Source organism: Hypomesus transpacificus, unplaced genomic scaffold (genome assembly GCF_021917145.1).
Source record: "Hypomesus transpacificus isolate Combined female unplaced genomic scaffold, fHypTra1 scaffold_118, whole genome shotgun sequence".
NCBI lineage: Eukaryota > Metazoa > Chordata > Actinopteri > Osmeriformes > Osmeridae > Hypomesus > Hypomesus transpacificus.
The window spans coordinates 306,127-327,619 of record NW_025813701.1 but is presented as its reverse complement, the minus strand read 5'-3'; the positions used below and the strand labels follow the sequence as shown (position 1 = coordinate 327,619).

At 41.8% G+C, this 21,493-nt stretch overlaps 1 protein-coding gene across 2 annotated transcripts; it reads right to left on the bottom strand.

Moving 5' to 3' along the window:
- Positions 1-1,032: 1,032 nt before the first annotated feature.
- Positions 1,033-14,548, bottom strand: LOC124488073. Of its 2 annotated transcripts, XM_047050545.1 has the most exons (7): positions 14,294-14,548; positions 9,932-9,998; positions 7,129-7,315; positions 6,906-7,020; positions 2,198-2,385; positions 1,863-2,061; positions 1,033-1,707 (listed from the first exon to the last, which is right to left on the bottom strand). In XM_047050545.1, exons 5-7 carry the CDS (start codon positions 2,314-2,316, stop codon positions 1,033-1,035), a joined length of 993 nt encoding a protein of 330 aa, XP_046906501.1. In that variant the 5' UTR covers positions 2,317-2,385; positions 6,906-7,020; positions 7,129-7,315; positions 9,932-9,998; positions 14,294-14,548. The 2 variants fall into 2 exon arrangements, with proteins under 2 accessions (XP_046906501.1, XP_046906502.1); XM_047050546.1 differs by lacking the exons at positions 6,906-7,020; positions 7,129-7,315; positions 9,932-9,998; positions 14,294-14,548 and adding an exon at positions 4,741-5,185.
- Between the last annotated feature and the right edge of the window lie 6,945 nt (positions 14,549-21,493).

Here is a 21,493-nt window from a genome sequence, read left to right as displayed (position 1 = left end):
CTCTAACCCCAGTACCTAGAGCCACAACCTGGTGTGGGTGGAGTATGCCCGCAACACCCTTCCTAGTGCTGCCACTGGCTTGTCCCCATTTGAGTGCTCCCTGGGCTACCAGCCCCCTCTCTTCCCGGACCAGGAGGCTGAGGTTGCTGTTCCCTCGGCCCAGCTGTATGTCCGTCGCTGTCGCCGGGCCTGGCTAGGGCCCGTCAATCACTCCTCCAGACTTCAGCCAGGTACCGACGGCAAGCTGATTGTCGCCGGAAACCGGCTCCCCGCTACCACACTGGGCAGAAGGTTTGGCTCTCCACCCGGGTCCTGCCCCTGCCTGTTGAGTCGCGGAAGTTGTCTCCCCGTTTCATCTGCCCTTTCCCCATCACCCGTGTCGTCGGGCCCTCGGCAGTCCGCCTCCGCCTTCCATCCACCCTTAGGATTCACCCCACCTTTCATGTCTCACGTGTCCGTCCTGTTACTAATTGTTCTCTGTCTCCTGCTTCTAGGCCTGCCCCTCTCCCTCGTCTGGTCGATGGCCTTCCTGCTTTCACGGTGCGGCGCCTCCTGGGTCCGTCCTCGGGGTCGGGGTTTCCAGTACCTGGTTGATTGGGAGGGATACGGTCCCGAGGAGAGGTGTTGGGTCCCGGCCCGTGACATCTTGGATCCTGCTCTTATTGCTGATTTTCGCAGTTGCCACCCCGGTCAGCCAGGTGCGGCCCCCGGTGGGTCGCCAGGTGGCGCCTGTTAGGGGGGGGTTCTCATGTCCTGTGTGTGTTCCCCTGTTTTTTTTGGCCCCGCCTCCAGGTGTGTCTCGTCTGCTTGTTAAGTGGGGTATTTAGTCCGTTGGGTTATGTTTATCCTGTGCCAGTTCGTCTTGTGTGTTCCTACCGAGCGTTCCCGCGTACCTGTTACCTGTTCTGTTCCTGCCTTGTGCTCAGATTTCCCGTGCTTAGACCTCGTACCTGCCTGTCCACGACCACTCTACCGGATACTGGATTGTACCTTCGCCGCCAGCCTGTGTACTGATCACCTGCCTGTCCCCGACTACTCTGCCTTAAATAAACTCCATTGTTCTTGGAAGCTACCTCCGGTGTCTGAGTCTGCATCTGGGCCTACCTCTGTGCGTGAGCAGTGACAGCCTATGGACAGGAAATGTCCAGTCACTGTGATTGGGTCTGTGTCCAGGTAGATGTGCTTTGGTGCCGTGTTTAGGACGACAGTATGTTCCATCTTCAATTCTCTTGTAGTGGTGTCATTTATCTCCAATGTGAGGGTAACATTCCATTGGTGGCGGAGCTTTGGTGTAATGTAATGTTGGTTACATGTAGGGCACATGTGGAAAGGTGCACCAGGAGGACAGTTTGGAAGAGGGTGCCTTTTGGGACAGGTGATGGTTGATGTAGTCATGGCTCCAATGATGAGTCCAGTGACTTCTTCTGAGTTGTCCATTACTGGTGCAGCTACAGCATGTCTGGGGGGTCGATTGATGGTCTCTGCTGTGGTGGATGGTGTTGTGCTGACAGAGATGGTGTTTTTAAAGTCCCTAATAGTGACAGGGGAGAGGGTGTACCAGGTGTTTATACTGAGGTCCATGTTGTTCCACGTAGTCAGCAGGATACTGGCAGTGCTGTCGGCGACGGAGTAGGTAGACATCTGTATTTCCCGGCACTCGTGTTGAAGCCAACGGGTGGTGTTGCCTCGGATGTCTTGAATATTAACCTGAGTGAACAACAAGAGGAGAGCATAATTTTTGAAATTGTGAGAACGGATGTAGTAATTTTAATACTGTGTGTAAAATGACAATGCATGAATGTGTAATTTATATAGTTGACTGGTGTATGAAATTGTATTTTACAATTGGTGTAAACCTTTACCTGTTGTCGATTTCTTGGTTTAGCTAATATTTCAACTATGGTCATGGTTGTGTTTTCCATTCTGGTGCTTGGTTGTTGGTGAATGAAGTGTAGAGTTGGTATGATGTCCACTAATGTACTGCTTCCAACCAACACAGAGAGCTCTTTGGGATTGTTCAACGCAGGGCGGATGGTTGGATTCATGAGCAGAACTGGGCTTCTGAAATAAAAAATACAAATTGGATGGATCAGCATTCAGAATATGGTATGGAAATGTGTAGGTAACTACATAGTTAATAATGTATGTCAAAAGCTGGTGCTATGCCTATTAATGGATGGAGAAAGGATAAACATACTTGCTAGTTGCAATATCATTAACAGTAGAGTGCTGCTGCTTGTTGAATACAACAATGTCCCGGTATGTCGTCTCTTCTTGGATCGTTGCCGTGAAATAGGGTTTTTGCCGTTGGCTCATCTTGATCGGTGAAATGTTATGAATGAAGCCTGTGACTTAGATTTTTGATTTCTTGGTGGGTGTCTGCATCTGAAGTAGAAAAGGAAGATAAAAACAGACAAAAATATTGGAAAGGTTAGAATTATTTAGGCAACAAGATGACAGCATGTATAAGAACACCAATTTGATACCCTGTAATATAACGCAAGATAAGATTGTGAAGACGATCTGTAGTAGCCTAGGCTATGGCCATTACAGCAGAAACGTAACTCGCAAGCACAGAATTCTGACGAAGACCCGCGGAATTTCAAATGGAATGCTTTGGCTGAGGCAAAATGTTTTTAAAAACATGTTAACTGATATTGTGGGTCTATTCGTGCCAAATATTTAACCAAGTAACATTCACTTAGCTGTAGCCAATATTAAAACGTTAGCCAAAAATACAGAGATTCAGCCCTGAAGAATGGACACGGAAACACGTATCAACCAACATTACAGCAATAGACGGAGTTTTCTGGCAATCTTTAAAAGGGCGGATCTATACTTTTTTTACAAAGTCTGTCAACATTCAGTCGAACATAATCGGTGTCAAATTTTGTTGTGAAACATCTGCGGTCATCATAACAACAGAACGGCAGATTTTCAGTCTGAATAACCACAGAAAATGTGAAAGAATCCGCAAATTTTGTTTGGGCTTGGCCATTATTTTATCATCCTACAAAAAGGTTGACCAAACAAATTGTTATCATAGTTGCATTGTGTACGTTCAGCTCAATAGAAGATGAGGTTACCCCACATAAGAAGTGTTTAAAAGGCTATTAGAAATCATGGATCTATAGCCTAGGCTATATAGCCTCTACAGAAGGCGAGTTGTGACGATATGGAACCTCATGTCAAAGTTAACTGGCCTAAATATGAAAATCGAAGTTTACTGGTCTCAATTTGAATGATGGTGCGTGTTACGATGAACACATGTAGGCTAGGCTATGTTCTATATGTGCAGCAAAGAACGTACAGGTCTTAAAGACGATTCTAGGCTAAATTAGGTGGTGGGCAATGTAGGCATTTTGTAGCGGTTAAATGGCGTAGGCCTAATAGGTTAGCCTGCCCAGTTATAATCAATTCAGTCCGACACTAGTGGTGCCGTGTAGTGCACTCAAGTTTACATTTCAGTCTTTAAATTGTTTAAATGTTAGCCAAAGGCTATAGTGAATAATGTAGTTCGAACTTACCGAAGTAGATGGACGAGAAGACATTTTCAAAGTTTAGGAAATGGAAGATGTTTGAGTCGCGCAAAAGAAAGTCTAGAGTTTCAAGTGAATGAACAGACAATTAAATCGATATGAAGATGACTGTATTATTGGGGTTTTACTCAGCGCCGTGCATCTGTCTCATTGGTCGGCTGCTGCGCCAGGCATTGGCATTTACATGTAAATGTGTAACTTGTGAAATAGGTGTGTCCCTTTTGGGCAGAAATGGCGATGTAGCCTATAGGCCTAAACGTTGCAATTGTAGGCTACCTGCTTTCTAAAATGTTAACTAGCCTAGACTACTTTAAAACACAAGCACACAGGCTAAAATACTACGTTGGAATTATTCATTAAAGCAATGTTTGTGACAGTTAACAGGAAACGTTCCCGTTAACATAATTAGCTAACACCTAATGATTCTTTTTTACTGTTATACCTACATTTGAATCGTTCTTACGATTGTCACAATGGCAGAATTGATGCTGTTTAGTGTTTGTTGTGTATTTAATATTATTAGGGTATATTAATTCTGGATTAAATAAAATAGATTTAGCATACCTATTCAGTGCTGAGAGCCAGGGAGAAATAGTCAATCACACATTGGGGTGGAAAGCTGTGGGACTTTCTGTGTTGGCGTAGCCTATTGGGCCTACACAATTAATAAGCAAATTCGAATGTTTAATAAACAAGTCCCATTCATACAAACGGTATAATATTACAATCGAAATTTGCACTAATTCTACAATTTGAAATTATATTAAAATGCACCTAATAGATTATGCTAGCTAGCAGTGACGTGCGGTGATGTCAGTAAGAGGGTAGGCACTGAGTTATGAAAGCCAGATTACCTAATTTATTGTTTAGGCTAGGCTACGTCAAAACAGTACGCACAAGCGCGGCACACATGCACGGTTGATATCAAGAAATGTCCAATCAGGATGACATATCTTACTCTCATGACATGACATATCGTAGTCTCTCTCTTGCACACACACGCACGCACACACACACACACCAATGTCCAGCATCAGAATGCAACCATCTTTATCCTTAACTATTGCACAGCGGCCAATTATGTTTGTCAGTCAGCAACAATGAGAACACACACTGCTCAATTGAATATGAAGACAAATGGCTTGCAGTCGGCATTAATTCAACCAACTCAAAATTAAACCCAAAATAGTTTCTGACTCACCAATCGGTAGATTATGGATGGCAGTACAGCCGCTGACTGCTAGCACAGCCACATAGCCAATCTTTTTTGTCATACCAGTCCGTTTGAAACGAGTGGACAATTTTTGGTCCCTTTTGCCGGTGTAGTTCAGGCAAGGTTGGCATAGGGCCTCCCTCTTGCTAGCAACTCATTTTTGCCATTAAATCGAGCTTTGAAAAATGTCTTAGTTCTACGATATGGGGAGATACTGCTGCCGTCATTTTTACTTTGAATTTCGCGGGGGTTACGCTTAGCTGGTGTAATGACGTCAGCTGCGCAAATGTCCAGTAATTTCTCGATTTTAATTGGTCCATGTTTGATACGTAACGTTGATGATTACTGGCATAACATAGTTACGTGCAAAGGCACAGCAGAGTTGTGCTTTTTGACGTACATGTTAAAGAATACAGGATCGAACTGGGCATGCGCAACATGAGTTTTTCGTTGTCGTCCGTAATGAATGGACAGTAAAAGCACTGCTTATTCTACCATTTTGTTGTATTTGATTATGCGTAACTGCTACATTTGTCATCGTAACGATGAATAATCAGTAAAAATACAAATATAAGTTTATTAAATACAATTATTTAATAAACATTTTTACGTTTGAAATTTGGCAGGGTAGGCAGTGCCTACCTTGCCTACCCTGACTGCACGTCACTGACGTACACCCCCCCCGAAACGCTGTCATGACGCGCGATATGCACCTCTCTCTAACATAAATGACAATCTCTCGCTCGCTCGAAATACAAAATCCCCGATTTCCGGGAGATTGTATAGCATTTGCGGGCGTCCGCAAATGCTGTTGAAATGAGGGAGACTCCCGGACCTTCCGGGAGGTTTGGGATGTCTGCCAATTCACAGTTGATGGACTGTCACTGCATTGCTAGACAGGTGCTGGAAAAACCAGTTGGCAATGTGAATAAGTTAACACTGTTGGTTATTTAAATATAATGAATCATTATTTGATTATTGATGTCCAAATAACACTGTATACAATATGGTAGGAGGGTTAAACTTGCTAGCCATAGGAAAGGCTACAAAATGAATGAACAATTTTGTATGCAGGCATGAAAACACTCCAGATGTAGAGTAGGCTGAGGAAACAGCATCAGGGCTTCAGGTGAGGTTCTAATTAGTAAAATTGACAATTTCTCTTGAGTGATCAGCATTGATGTTTGTTTTAGGATGCTCAACCAATCATATTTATTCAAGGGGGGGGGGGGGGGTAGATGGGTGGATGTCCCCACCAAGTCTGAGACCAAACCTACGCCCTTGGCTATAACAGTGTTGAGCCTCGATTTTTTCAGATTTCTGTGAAACTTGTGTAACCCCGTGTCTACAGAGAGACTCTGGGTAGACACTATTATTAAGGATCTCTGTCACTAGATTCGCTCAGGGGTATCTTATCTCTAGGCTCATATAGGAGGACTGCAGTAGTGCTTAATTATATAAAATATCCACCCAAACCCACGATAACAACAGCAAACCAATCAGATGTTTCAAAAAGTATGAAGTTGTATCTATAAAAGTATCAATACACCATATATCATTTCAGGATGAATGTAAAGAAAATAATAAAAGTGTGTAATATGCAAGTGTGTGTGTTATATTTAACTATAGGTTAACATTTAAATGTATTGAGTAGTCTGGGGGGATGCTGATAAGGATAGTTTGTGTCAAGTTTAAATGTTAAGTTCAATTATCTAGAACATTCAGTGTGGTATAGTAACGTCTAAAATATGTCATGTAGTGCTGTAGTGTCAGTGAGTGAAATGCAATAGAGATCTTAAATCATCATCAATTGAACTACGACCTAGGTCATGTGTGATAGACAGATGAAAATGTCCAACGATACTAGACACCGAAATGGCTATTTTTGATTGGCTTAGATGGTTTTGGGAGCAGTGTTCCCGCCTTCTTCTACGGAAACACAAAACTTTTTTTTACAATTACACAAATCTTTTTCTTCTACGGAGACACAAAACTTTTTTTACAAGTACACAAATCTTTTTCTTCTACCTTCTACCTTCTATCTTTTTACAAGTACACAAAAATATAAGTAATTACTTATCCTAATTAAAAACATCATCTGTTTGTAACTCTTAAGTGTTACAGATCAGTGAGGCCCTCAGATTTTCTCTTACCTTGGCTTACTTTTTCTTTTCCTCATAATCACTTGTTCCTCGTCATCACTTTGTAACTCTGACGTGTTACAGATCAGTGACACCCTCAGCTTTTCTTTTGCCTTCATGTAGTCACCTGATAAGTTTTGAAAATCTGAATTATTAGTAATTAATTAAATGTAAACTTTCAAATATTTAATAACTTCAATGCCTTATAAAGTTAACTTTCTAAATGGTTCCGTACCAGCTCTTAAGAGGACTCGAACATCCTACTGTTTCCAGTCTGGTCCTGGTTCCTCCCGTTTTTGGACAGCTCCATTGATGCGTTCATCACTTTTGTAGTTTGGCCACCAAGTCACACCATCTTCAAACCACGAGTCTGATATAATGTTTACTGTTTTTGTTTCAGTAAATTTCACAACTATAAACATCTGAAAAAGAAAATACTACGGATTAAAATTAGCATTATTTCATAATTTCTTTGGAAATAATAACCCAAAATGTTTTCCATTCATTAATTGTCTGTCTTTGTAATCGTTTGTATTGTTGTTATAGTCTGACTTTCAACACGTTCTGAGTGCACTTATCGCAGTTAGTTTCTGTATGTCTTACCAACCATTTTCGTTGAAGATACTTACATCATTAAAATTCACAAGTATCCAGAACCCTTTCTGGGCCCTTTTTCATTTGGAGTAAATGTGCGGTTTTTCTGTTAGTCTGGCAGTCATTTGTCTTATTATTAGACATTGGTCTCCCACTACTCAAACTCCCCACCCTCCCTCCTTATACCCACCACTCCAACTATGCATGTGTAAAAAAGGCATGATAACAAACCTATTTACAAACCTACCTTTATAAGGTAAAAGGACACACTTAAAGGAGATGTCTGACACTTTAGCTACCTTAAAAGGTGTTGGTTGAGACACAATAAATGTTCCAAGAAAATCTGAGCTCATAGGATAGTTAAATAACCTTTCAATTTTTGAGAAAACTTTGAATACTACATAAATTCCTTCCACAGATTGAGTGATGTTATGTAAAACACAGATATCTCTGCCTATAGTAAAAACATTATCGCCTGTGGAAACTTTCACTGTCCATTCTTTAGTATGTAGCTCTCTGTACTGTGCTTCAGCTTGAAGGCCATCAGGAACAGGTCCAACATAATGTTGCCTTCTTAGACCCTCACGACAACCAATGCTGCAGATCTTTTGAACCTCTGATAACCTTCGTACTACCTGAGCAAGAGGAAATTCAGGCTTTCTAACACACCTCTTCAGTTTATGATGGTAATTTTCAAATGGAAAAGCAGAGATAGTGTCCAAACAACCATGCACATCTGCATCTGCAGACAGGTGGACCAAGGAATGGACATTATACACTAAGGCATCTCTGCCGTACAGCTCCCCAAAATGACTAACAAATGTGGAGAGCAGTGTGTTTGCATATGTACTATACATAGAGCAGAGCTGTGGACTGACAAGGATGGAAATACCTGTAGATAACAACATAAAGTTTTTATATAAATTACTGTCTAAATATGGTTCTAGAACAACAGGGCCTGTATACAAGAGAAATTGTCTGAACTCTGTAGCTTTCCAACGATCTAATTCTCGAAGGGATCGTGGTTTCCTTGCAAACTCTGCTGGTATATACCTACGCATCTGAGTTAGACTTACTGAAATTCTGTCAACAGGACAAACGAAACATCAGAGGGCCCCTCAGCCAAATGTTTAGCAATTGTCGCATTACACCTAAAAATGCAAGGTGCATGTAATCAAGGGGAAACCGAGTTACCATACCAACATCTAAATTAGAAAATCCATGAGGTCCTTCATGGTGATGATCCTCATCAGCTCTCTCTGAAAATGATGAGTCAGTCCGTAACATGTAATTATTTAAAGGGTAAGTCGTTCGTCTGTTAATGTAAACACCTGGCTGGGAACATTTATCACATCCGTGATATCCATTGTGAGCCTTTGTGTTTTTTACAAATGCCCTAGCAGTTGTATCACACACAACAGAAAGTTCAATGTACACTTTTCAAGGTACACTTTTTTCCCACTGAAATCAAAACCTCTCTGTAGCTTTTGTAACTCACATGTGAAGTCTCGCAAAAATTCTTCAGCTGGATATGGTTTTTTTCTGCCACAAAAAATGCCTATGACAACAGGTTCCTTCATTGAAACACTTAACAGAAGTCCTAAAATAGGCCAAAACTGAATATTTGTGCTTTTAAACAGTGGTAACCCATCAATATTAATCTGCGGCTTGAATTTAAAGCCATCAGCAACGTTGCATACATGTAGAGATAAGGTGTTACGAAGCGCTGCCAAGATACCTGTATAATTACACAACCCACCACATTTTTCTTGGATTTTGTAATTAATTTCTGTTTTGAAGACAGTCCTAGCATCTTTTGGCAGTTCTGGGTGGTACACCCTCAACAGGGTAAGGAGGGATGTGAGCGCGACCAAAGAAATACTGAACTGTACAGCCCAATTGGCTAAGCTGTCCAAAAGGCTCACATGCTCTTCATCAGTGTCAGCATCAGACTCTGAAACCATTTCTTCTCCCCCCCATTCTATGTCTGTGTGATGGTCATCTGAATTGTCATCCTCCACTTGAGGATTAACGCTAGAGTCACAATCATGGTTGCCATCGCTGTCATTGGTGTTGTCACATGGGTCTGCCCTGTTTTCTACCGCCTGTTCTGTTACATGAGAGTCGTCTGCAATGTCATGGAGTCGTTTTTCTAATGCAAAGCGTGCCCTCCGCCTGACTCCAGAGTGTGTTAATGGAGGTTGCCTCCTTTTCATCTTATATCTAAAATAGATTCTGACAGAAATACATGTTTTAGGGTCCATCTGGGGTTTAACCTCAGCCCTCTACTGATCTTTATTTGTTTATTTTCCACTGTATATGTGTGTGTATCAGTTATCTGAATAACAACAAAGTTACTACAAAAAAACAAAACAAGTTAACACTTTTTACTCATTATACCCATAAATATTGTAATACATTGTATGTTTGTGTGTTTGACTCACCTTCCTGTTGTGCTGAAGACGTGATGTGTGACTCCTTTCTGTTACAGTATTCCAGGTAAACCTTAAACTGAAAGATTTTTTTTTACATGATTAAGATCATGCTTTAACAGATGAATACAATCAGATATTATTTCTCAGATCAGAATCAACTAATTAAGTGCCGTTACAAATTATATGGTGAAATAATAAAATACAATGGAAAGCGCATGATTTTTGATTGGCCGATTGACTCTGAAAACTAGCTATTCACAAGCGACAACTTGCTTCTGAATGGTCATTTCAAGTAATTGACAGTTGCCGTTGCCAATGCTCATCCATATCCTGTCTGAATAAAGATACTAGTACTGTACAGCTACAAATGAGCAACGGACAGCGACGTTGAAGAGAACTGTTCAACATCGAGGTAAGCGTGATAATATAAATAACATGTGTAACAAGTCATATTTAATTAAAATGATGGAACACACTGTATTTGTTACGTTTGTGTCTTAGCTCGCAAACTATGGCAAATCTGGCTAATGTTCCGTTAGTAGGACCGAGCTACAGTAGACAAAGCTAACTTGTACAGTAGTAGCTCGAGCTAGTACTATAGCTACCCAGCTAACACATGACGTTGCGGCAACGTTGTAGCAACGTTATAAAGGGAACATTGCCAGTTGGTCCCATGGGCAACGTTGCCACGACGTCGTACCTTGGTCGGCTGGTTACGTTATTTTTAGACCCGTGGGCAACGTTGCCGCGACGTCGTACCTTGGTCGGCTGGTAACGTCATTTTTAGGTCCATGGGCAACGTTGCCGCGACGTCATACCTTGGTCGGCTGGTTACTTTATTTTTTGGTCCCATGGACAACGTTGCCGCAACGTCGTACCTTGGTCGGCTGGTAACGTCATCTTTATGTCCGTGGGCAACGTTGCCGCGACGTTGTACCTTGGTCGGCTGGTTACGTTATTTTTTGGTCCCATGGACAATGTTGCCGCGACGTCGTACCTTGGTCGGCTGGTAACTTCATCTTTAGGTCCGTGGGCAACATTGCCACGACGTTGTACCTTGGTCGGCTGGTTACGTTATTTTTTGGTCCCATGGACAACGTTGCCACAACGTCGTACCTTGGTCGGCTGATTACGTTATTTTTTGGTCCCATGGACAACGTTGCCGCAACGTTGTACCGTGGCCGGCTGGTTACATAAATTCTTGTCCCGTGGACAACGTTGCTGCGACGTTGTACCTTGGTCGGCTGGTTACGTTATTTTTGTCGCAGGACAACGGATCTTGAGTGCAATATAGTGGTTTATATATATAAATGTAGACAATGCATGTAATTCATGTGCTGCTCAGCCCCAGCATGTCTTTGGTCATCAATTTTCTCATATGCAGACACATAGCTTTAATAAAAAAATGACAGAATGTGGAATAAAATTTAGTCTTTCATTCTTTACTATAAACATGTACAAAAGCAATCAATGTGTGATGAATAACATGATTAAGCAAACATTATTTTTATAGCACACCAAAGCTGTATGACACACAATGCAAATTTGTGCTCCAATAGTTTTGTAATACAAAATTGTTAAATGTGACCAAAAGGTAAGCGACTCTTGAAAGTTTCATTTTCAAAGACAAGTCATCACAGAATATTACAATTCTTCCTTAGCAAACCTGCCCCTCAGTTTGCCCCTGAGCAACAACTTTGCGCATGCACATTTCAACGCATAGCTGAAACTGGGCTTCCTAAACAGATTTTGCAGGGGTCCCCACCGTCTTTCACACAATGGATTTTACCTGGAAACAAGTTACTTCAAAGGTGAGTTTCTTTACAGACATAGTTTTAAATATATATAAACATATTTTCAGAAATTGGATGGGGCATATAGGTTTGAAATTGAGTTGTTTATAGCGTTATATCAGATTCACATTGTTTACGTTAGGATTTCGCTAGCTAGGTTAACCCTCCAGAAAGTTATTTTGAAATACTGAAAATGCATACATGTTATCAAAGTTTAGCGTCTCACAAATCACCCTCAAAAGAATCAGTGAAAATAAACGTTTAGAACTGTTAGAAAACCTTGTCCCAAAATAGTTTATTTAGCTAGCCCTGAATTTTCAAAGACGCTAGCGCGTGGCTGATCACGTTCACAGTCGGTCATGGCATGCACAGCAATGGCGTCTGTAAAAGTATCATGTCACTAATTCTTCCAATTTGTACATGACATCTGTTTTTGGATAAGTTTATTTGTTTTAACCTTTAGATGCGTGAGTTCTAAATATTTCAGACACTTTCACCAGAGTACGTGAGTTATTTTTCCAAAACGGAAGCTATGTAGCTTTAATTAGTTTCCGTTACCTAGCAACCTAAGATAATACTCGTACCAATGCTACTACTTGCTAGTGTTACTTGTTAGCCTACTAATTGTACATTTTGAAGCCATACTGTAGTGTTTATCATATAGTTTTTGCCCATCGGAAAATAGTTGGTTGGAATGTTCAGAATCACACATGTGCGACGCAACGCTGTGGGGCCCTGCTTTCGAACGATCACATATGTGCGATGCTACTCCAATATCAATATACTAATACTACGTACGTAAACTACATTCCACTTTCATTTCTGTACAGGTGATCCGACCACCATCACAAGCACTGTGTCCCTTGGAAATTATGGTAAAGTAATGAATGACGGTTTATAACAGTGACAATAATTGTATGAGCCATGGCAACCCTAAAGGCTATGCTTTGAAGCAAAAGCATGACTTAAAACGTTTGCATCACCAGATGCCATACCTCTAGGTGTCAACTCTGGTCTGTTGGAGGAGAACCCATAGGGGGCCCCGGAAAACAGCTGGCAGCCAGGCAAGTACAAATATGAGACACTCAAAAAAATACTCATTACCATTACCAATTGTACAGCCTCTTTCACTGTCTCCACACTTGTTACTCCGTCGTCGACATAGAAGTCTCTGGCGACGAACTGTGAACCTAAAGGATACTCAAGGCTGTATTCTTTGGCTAAGTGTTTAAATCCATAGTTCGCACAACCAGGCGACGAAACGGCACCAAAGACATGTACTGTCATTCTGTATGCTTGTGGTGGTTTACTCACGTCACCGTTTTTCCACCATAAGAACCGTAAGTAGTTGCGATCATTTGCATTGACTTTGAACTGGTGAAAATGTTTTTCTATATCGCACATTAAAGCTACTTGATGTTGCCGAAAGCGTAAAAGTACACCAGTTAAGTTGTTAATCATGTCAGGGCCATTTAGTAAATGTTCGTTCAGACAGGTACCTTTGTGCTTAGCTGAGCAATCGAACACCACACGCAGCCTCTCTGGTTTCTTTGGATGATAGATGCCGTGGTGCGGTATGTACCATGTCTCACCTGCTGATCCATTATCATCTGTCTCCTCTGCATCACCTCTTTCGATGATGTCATTCATGTATGTGACGTAGTCTTTTTTGTATTTCTCATCACGCGTGAGTTTTCTTTTGAGCTGATTGAGTCGGTTCTCAGCAAGTTGTCTGTTATCTGGCAATTGTGGCCTTTCTTTAAAGGGCAAAGGCATTTTGTAGTGTCTATGCTCAGTTTGTGTTATGCCTTGCTCTAGTTTCTCGAGGAACATGAGATCGTCCTGAGACACAGTTTTATAATTTTCTTCATTCTCTTTGAAATCCCTTTCTAGAGCGCGTATTGCATCCGTAGGAGTGGATGGAGGTATTTCCTTGACAGTTACTCTGTGACAGAGACTACTTTGTGTCTGTTTCGTTGCAAGGCGTTGAGTTACCAACTATGCTCCATCCTAGATCAGTGTGGATAGCATATGGCTCATTGTCTTTGCCTAAGAGTACTTGTTTGGGTGCTAACGCTCTGGGACAAGTATAACCGATAAGAAGACTTACTTCACAATTGAGGAGTGGAGGGACCTCATCTACAATGGGTAACAAATGACTCCACAGTTTGGCTGTTTCACGTGTTGGTATGTGTCTTCTGTTTGCAGGTATGTAATCCTTTGTGTAAGCAGTGGGGAGCCTTATCACTGTCGCTGAATTGTAACCTCTCACAAGAAGATCACACACTTTTCCGCTGCTTACGACTGCATTTTTTCCCATCATTGTGGTCAGTTTGAGTTTTACTGGGCACACATTTGCCTGCAGTTCACGTGTTACGTCCTGATCAATAAAGACTGTGTCACTCTGAGTGTCCAGTAACGCATAGACTAGTTTCTCTTTTTGTGGGTTAGTAGCAGTCGACACCCACACTGGAACTATCATTGAGGTACTGACTGTGTGCTCTGCTCTAGCAACATTCAGTGACATGGCTATTGCTGTTTCAGGTGAGTAACTTTGGATTACATTGTTTGTACTCACATGACCTTGTGTATTTCTTTGCAGGCCGCTACTGTAGTTTTCGTTGTGAAGACAGGTTGGGTGTCTTTTCGAGCAAGTTTCACAAGTGAGGCGGCGTCTGCAGTCCTTGGCATTATGCCCTTGTTTTAAACAGCCATAACAAAGTCTATTGTCTTTTACATGTTTCTTTCTGATGTCTAGGGTCATCTGCAGAAAGGTTGGGCACTTGATGAGTGGATGTGTCTCTTGACACAACATACATGAAGAGCCGCTGTATGTTTTAGTCTTCGACTGTTTGTCGCCTTGTTCCGTTGTGTTTGTGTTAAACACACTAGCCTTGTTCCTTTTGATTTCCCTTGTTTCAGTTGAATGAAGTGCATGAATGGAGGTGACTGGGTTGCACGCAACTTCTGCTTCTAACGAGAGGAAGGAGGCAAATTCACTGAAGCTGGGAAACTCACCACCGTTCACGAGTGTCTTTGTCACATGTCTGTTCCATCTCGCATTCATCCAGTCTGGTAGTTTGTGCTAGTTTTTATCAATAGCATTAGCAATAAACATATGCGCATAGCAAATTATTATAAACATGAAATATTAACAAAGTAAACACATTAATCAAACAAACCTTGTTCCCTCATCAACCAGTTGCTAAATATGAATGATCTTCTCCGTATTTATTACACTTCTACTAATTATTTTGCTCATGCGCTATCTTTCACAAACTCTTCTTCGACTTCTTCTTCTTCTGCAGGTGAGTCCAATAACAGCACCTAGAAGCAGCTTGTTATGCCATCATTTCAAAATAAAAGCAAATACCATATAAATCGGGAAAACAAGAAACAAAGCATATAAACATTTGCAACCGTAAGAAATGGTTGTGACAACATTTACACTCCCATCAAATCATTAGAGCTTAATTGAGAATCGGTAATGTAGAACGATAATGATTTCTTAATGAAGTAATGACTATAAACTCTTAAAGTCAATGAACACTTTAGTCCATATGCAAAACAATATACTTCAAACTTTAAAGGATATCTGTAGAATGGATTAAACAGTCTCTAGGAGCAGAACTAGTTTCTGCACTGGGCGGTCAACAATAGACCGTTTTCCAGAAGAATGTCCCTTTTCTATCTTCCTTTCTCCAAAATAAATCTTCACTTTTCTAACTAGTCCATCATTGTCTATTACTGTATCTGTTACTCGTGCTAATCTCCAATCATTGCGAGGTAAGTCGTCCACCTTCTCCATGACAACATCTCCAACCTTTAAGTTTCTCTTTGGGGTATGCCATTTCTGTCGTGTAGCGATATTGGAGAGGCATTCTCTTTTCCAACGGGACCAAAACTGTTCTGATAAGTTCTGAACTTGTCGCCACCTTTTACGTGCATACATGTCTTCTCTGATGAATTGACCTGGAGGAGGCAGTGCTACTTTAGACTTCATTGTTAACAGGTGATTAGGGGTCAATGGCTCTGGGCTATTAGGGTCACTTTGATTGTCCACTGTAAGAGGCCTACTGTTGACGATAGCCATTGCTTCGTAGAAGAAAGTCCTTAGTGATGCATCATCTATTCTACCAGATGAAAGTGAGACGGTGGAGCGAAGAACATTTCGTACCGTTCTGATTTGCCTTTCCCATACGCCTCCTGTATGGCTTAAATGAGGAGTATGCATTGTGAAATCACACTGTTTTTCAGCTAAGAATGTGGTGAGGCGCTCAGAGTCCACTTCCTTTAAAGCCTCATGTAGCTCATTTTTAGCTCCCACGAAGTTACTTCCTTGATCACACCTTATTTCACTCACGGCTCCTCTTATTGCTATGAAGCAGCGGAGCGCATTGATAAAGGCGTCCGTGGTCATATCGTCCAACATTTTAATGTGAACTGCTCTGCAGCAAAGGCATGTAAAAAGTAGTCCATAACGCTTATGAACTTTGCGTGCTTGTTTAGTCAGAAAGGGACCAAAACAGTCCATTCCATAATATAAGAACGGTGGAGATGGATCTAAACGCTCTGATGGGAGATCTGACATTCTTTGCTCTTCTGTAGGTCGTCTTAATCTGCGACACTTTACACATTGAGGCACATAGTTAGCTACAGCCATGTTTATGCCTGGGATCAGAAATACATTCGACCTGATCTCATTAATAGTCTGTCCTTTGCCTTGATGTTGCACTTCACTGTGGAAATAGGCTATTATTAGTTTGGTTAGATAATGATTCTTTGGAATGATAACTGGGTGTTTCAGTATAGTTGAGAATGATGCATTTTTCAGCCTTCCTCCCACCTTGAGGAGTCCATCGTTATCAAGAAAAGCATCTGTTTGAAACAGTTGGTTTTGGTGAGGAAGTGACTTTCCCTTGGTAAGCATCCTTATCTCTTCTGCATAGACATTAGCTTGTAAGTCCTTTAGTATAACACATTGTGCATTTTGTCTTTCTTGTACTGTACTATGGCCTGTAGCTTTATCTTTCTTTGCACGACGGATGAGACGAGCTATAGCTTGAGTGGCCTTGTACCATGAAGAAAACTTAACCAACTTGTCTGATAGACTTGAGTGTTCCGTTTTGAGTGTGTTCAATGAATGTACCCTTTTGACCTCTGGATCTCCCAGTGGTATGTCTGTGAAGATTTCTGCAGCTGGAGGTATTTCTTTGGCCCGGAGAAACTGTGGCCCTTTAAACCAGTCTGATGTGATGAGCTCACTTGCACTTGAACCTCGGGAAGCCATATCCGCGGGGTTTTGATCTGAGGGGACATATCTCCACTGCTGAGGGGAACTGTTAAGCCTTATCTTTTGAACTCTATTGGACACAAAGGTGTGGAAACGACGTGCTTCATTATTGATGTAGCCTAAAACGACCTTAGAGTCCGTCCAGAAGTATTCATCCACTTGTGTCAATCCAAGCTCATCCTTTAACATGTTACTGACAGTGATTGAGACGACAGCAGCTCGCAGTTCAAGTATTGGTATTGTTGTGATCTTAATAGGAGCGACTCTGGTCTTTGCTGTAATTAGAGCACAATGTACATTTTTCTCTTTGTTTACATGACGTAAGTATGAACATTGACCATAACCATATGAGCATGCGTCAGAAAAGTGATGCAACTCTGTTTTCACTACTTGGCCAAAGTCTTTAGGCACGTAACAGCGTGGTATGGTGATTTTCTCTAAGTTCTCTAGGTCACTTTTCCAGTTATCCCATACTGGCCTTAGTTCAGTGGGAAGGGGATCATCCCAGTCCGTGCCTTGTTTGCATGAGTACAAAGGGGGAAACAAATCCCAGTGGGTCGTAAAGAGATGCTACTGTTGATAGGATGCCACGCCTTGTGGCATGTTGGTCGTTGGGGCGAAAGCGAAATCTGAGTGTATCAGACTCAATGTGCCAGTGGATGCCTAGCGCTCTTTCCATTTTAGAGTCATTAAAGGCTAGGTCGCAAGCCAGCTTTGGAGTAGCACGTTCAGATGGAGGAATACTTTCTAACACTTTTTTGTTGTTACTCATAAACTTGTGCAATCTGAGGCCACCTGATGCACAGATTGTCTGAGCTTTCTTTGCAAGCTGAATGGCTTCCTCACGCTTGAAGTACTTGTTGCACTGTCATCCACGTAGAAATCTTTCTGCATGAACTGTGAAGCAAGGGGAAACCGTGTCTCGTTCTCTTTAGCTAGATGCTTTAAGCCGTAGTTGGCGCACCCTGGCGAGGATGCGGCGCCAAAAAGGTGCACTTTCATTCTAAACTCTTGAGGCTCAGTATTCAGATTGCCATTTTTCCACCAAAAAAATCTTAAATAGTCTCTGTCAGCTTCGTACACATGAAACTGATGGAACATTTTTTCAATGTCACAAAGTAATGCAACTTGGTGCCTTCTGAATCTGATGAGAACACCGTTTAGACTGTTCAGCAGATCTGGGCCTGATAACAAGTGCTCATTCAGACTGGTTCCTTTGTATTTGGCTGAGCCGTCAAAGACTACTCGGAGTTTGTCTGGTTTCTGAGGATGATATATCCCATGGTGGGGAATATACAATTTTTCTCCTTCCTTGGCTTCACTGTGCGCTTCCTCTGCGTCACCCTTTTCTATTACTTCACTCATGAACCTTATATATTGTTCTTTGTACCTTTGGTCCTTTGACAGTTTTCTTTTTAGATGTTCTAGTCTGACAGTGGCTGTTCGTTTATTGTCAGGTAAGTGTGGTCTGTCCTTAAAGGGGAGCGGCATTTTGTAATGTCCTTCTTTATTTTTATATATGCTTTCTTTTAGTGTGTTCAAAAAGAGAATGTCGTCTTGGGAGACTGACCTGTCATCTTTGTTGTCATCCTTGAAGTCAGACTCGAGAACCTTGAGTGCATCAGCAGGAGTCACTGGGGGGAACTCCTTCACTATAACTCTGTGACACATAGTATTCATGTTTAACGAGTCATCGTGATATGATGATGGGCCTACTATACTACATCCTAATGCTGTGCGAACTGCATAGGGCTCTTCCTCTCCTCCTAGTATTACCTGCCTTGGAGCCAGTGCCTTAGAGCAATTGTAGCCTATTAACAAGCCGACTTCACATCCTAACTGTGGGGGAATCTCATTTACTATTACCGTGAGGTGATTCCATGGCCTTGCCGTTTCACAGGTAGGGATGTGTGAGCGGTTCACTGGTATACAGTCCTTAGTGTAAGCAGGAGGGAGTTCGATCATTTCTGGGGAGTTGTAGCCTCTCACTCTAAGACCTGAGACACGTTTGCTTGACATGATAGCATCCTTTCCAAGCATTGTAGTGAGTTTTAACCTGACAGGTGTAGACTTATTCTTGAGACTGTTGGAAACATCTTGGTCAATGAATACTGTGTCACTTTGCGAGTCTAAAAGTGCATAGACAAGTTTTTCCATACCTGGGTGGTGCTCTGAAGAAAGCCATACTGGTACGATCATTGAAGTGCTGGCACAGTGTTCGTTAGTGTCTGCGTTGAGTGACAGGGTAGTTGCAGCCTGCTCTATGTTGCCTTGATTTGTGGTTGTGGCTGATTTGTCATTGTCATAGCTAAAGTTATGGAGACATGTGGGGTGTTTTTTCTTACACACTTCACTTACAAGTCTGTAGCGACAGTCCTTTGCACTGTGTCCAAGTTTGAGGCAGCCATAACACAGTTTTTTCTCCTTTATGTATTTCCTTCGTTCATCCAGTGATTTACTTTTAAACTGTGTGCAACTGTGAAGTCTGTGTCCGTTGTCTTGACATAGCATGCATGGTGGTTTTGCGTTTGGTTTGCTGTGGTTTGAACTTTCAGTCTCTGCTGTTGTCTGCGTGTGGAGAACATTAGATGCAGGCCTTCTTTCCCTTTGGTGACTTTTACTAGTGGTGATGTCAGATGAGCGGAGTGCATGAAATGATGTAATTGGGTTGCACACAATCTCTGCTTCTGATGACACAAACTCAGCAAAGTCCTTGAAACTTGGGAATTCACCACTTCTTTTCATAGACTGAGTAGCCTGTCGATTCCACCTTGCTGCTGCCCAGTCTGGCAGCTTTTGAACCAGTTTTTGGTTCTCCTCACAATCGTTGAGGATGGTTAATCCTTTAATGTGTGGCATAGCTTCTTGACATGTTTGAATATAATCTGCAAATGTTCTGAATCCTGCAGAGTCCTTTGGCTGAATCTTCGGCCAGTTTGTCAGCTTTTCTCTGAATGCCCTTTGAATGACAAATGAATGTCCGTACCTCTGGTTGAGACGTTCCCATGCATCCTTGTAGGCGTCATTGTCATTTCTGTAGAATATACCATCAAGTGTCTTACGAGCTGGACCTCCTACGTACTTCTTTAAGTAATGCAGTTTGTCAGCGGATGATATGTTCTTTTTATCAATGAGCGCAGTAAATGAAGCTTTCCACTCAATGAACTGTATTGGGTCTCCTGTGAACAATGAGGGTTCTGGTATTGGCAGTCTGTTCATTGTAATGCTATCTTGTACTGCTTGAGCTAGGTAAACTACATCTGCCTTTGGTTCTGCAGTATACATTAGTGATGGGAAGTTCGGTTCTTTTTACTGATTCGGTTCTTTGAATCTCGTTCAGTAAAATGAACGAATCTTTTTTCGAGTCATTTGTTCATTTCAGGAGGGGGGGGGGGGGGGGGGGGGGGGGTTGGGGGCTATACGTCCACTGCAAAGGACGTATAGCCCCTATACGTCCACTGTAGGTTAGTGCATGACATGTGCACCAGCAAATACTATTTCAAAATAAATTCCTGCATTAAAATAATGTATCATGAGTTTGTATGATTTGGTCATGTATTATCACACTAGCATTTAATTATCACGTCAAACAATTACACTGCACTATACTGTAACTGTAAATGTAAAGTGAAAATAACAAAACCAGTCAGTATGATGACTTGAGCGAATATCATTCATTCACGTCTTACTAAAACAGCGGCCACGCGAAAGGGAATAAGGAAACTGTTTCCTCTACTAAAAAATACAATGCGGGTCACGTGAAAAAAGGATCCAAAGACTCGTAGAAAGACCGAGTCGGGGAAGGAACTAATCATTTGTTTCCTCTAGCTACAGAGCCTATGCAGGTCACGTGAAAAATGATCCAAAGACTCGTAGAAAGACCGAGTCGGGAAAGGAACTAATCATTCGTTTCCTCTAGCTACAGAGCCTATGCAGGTCACGTGAAAAATGATCCAAAGACTCGTAGAAAGACCGAGTCGGGAAAGAAACGAATCGTTCGTTTCCTCTTGCTACAGCCTATACAGGTCACGTGAAAAATGATCCAAAGACTCGTAGAAAGACCGAGTCGGGAAAGGAACGAATCGTTCGTTTCCTCTAGCTACAGAGCCTATGCAGGTCACGTGAAAAATGATCCAAAGACTCGTAGAAAGACCGAGTCGGGAAATGAACGAATCACTCGTTGAGAGGACTCGTTACTCCCGAGTCCTTATAAGGATTCGTTCAAAATGAACGAATCGTTCACGAACGACACATCACTAGTATACATTATGTGACTGTTGGGCATTTGACTAGGAGCTGAAATTATAAGGGGTTGCTGAGTCTCTTTACTAACATCTGTGTGAATACTATTCTCATTCCTTATATCTTGATCATAGTTTATTAATCTGGCTTGTGCAGCCTTAACGTCCCCTTCTGCCTTTATCCTCTCTAGCTCACATTTTTGAGATTCAAGTTCCTTTCTTTGCCTTTCTTCTAAAAGTTGAA

Excerpts from the sequence above, each read along its gene's own strand:
- LOC124488073 (XM_047050545.1), bottom strand. The coding sequence starts at position 2,316 with ATGAGCCAACGGCAAAAACCCTATTTCACGGCAACGATCCAAGAAGAG. Across the intron at positions 2,062-2,197 it reads AATGATATTGCAACTAGCAA|AAGCCCAGTTCTGCTCATGA; the intron begins GTATGTTTATCC and ends TTTTTATTTCAG. Across the intron at positions 1,708-1,862 it reads AACCAAGAAATCGACAACAG|GTTAATATTCAAGACATCCG; the intron begins GTAAAGGTTTAC and ends TTGTTCACTCAG.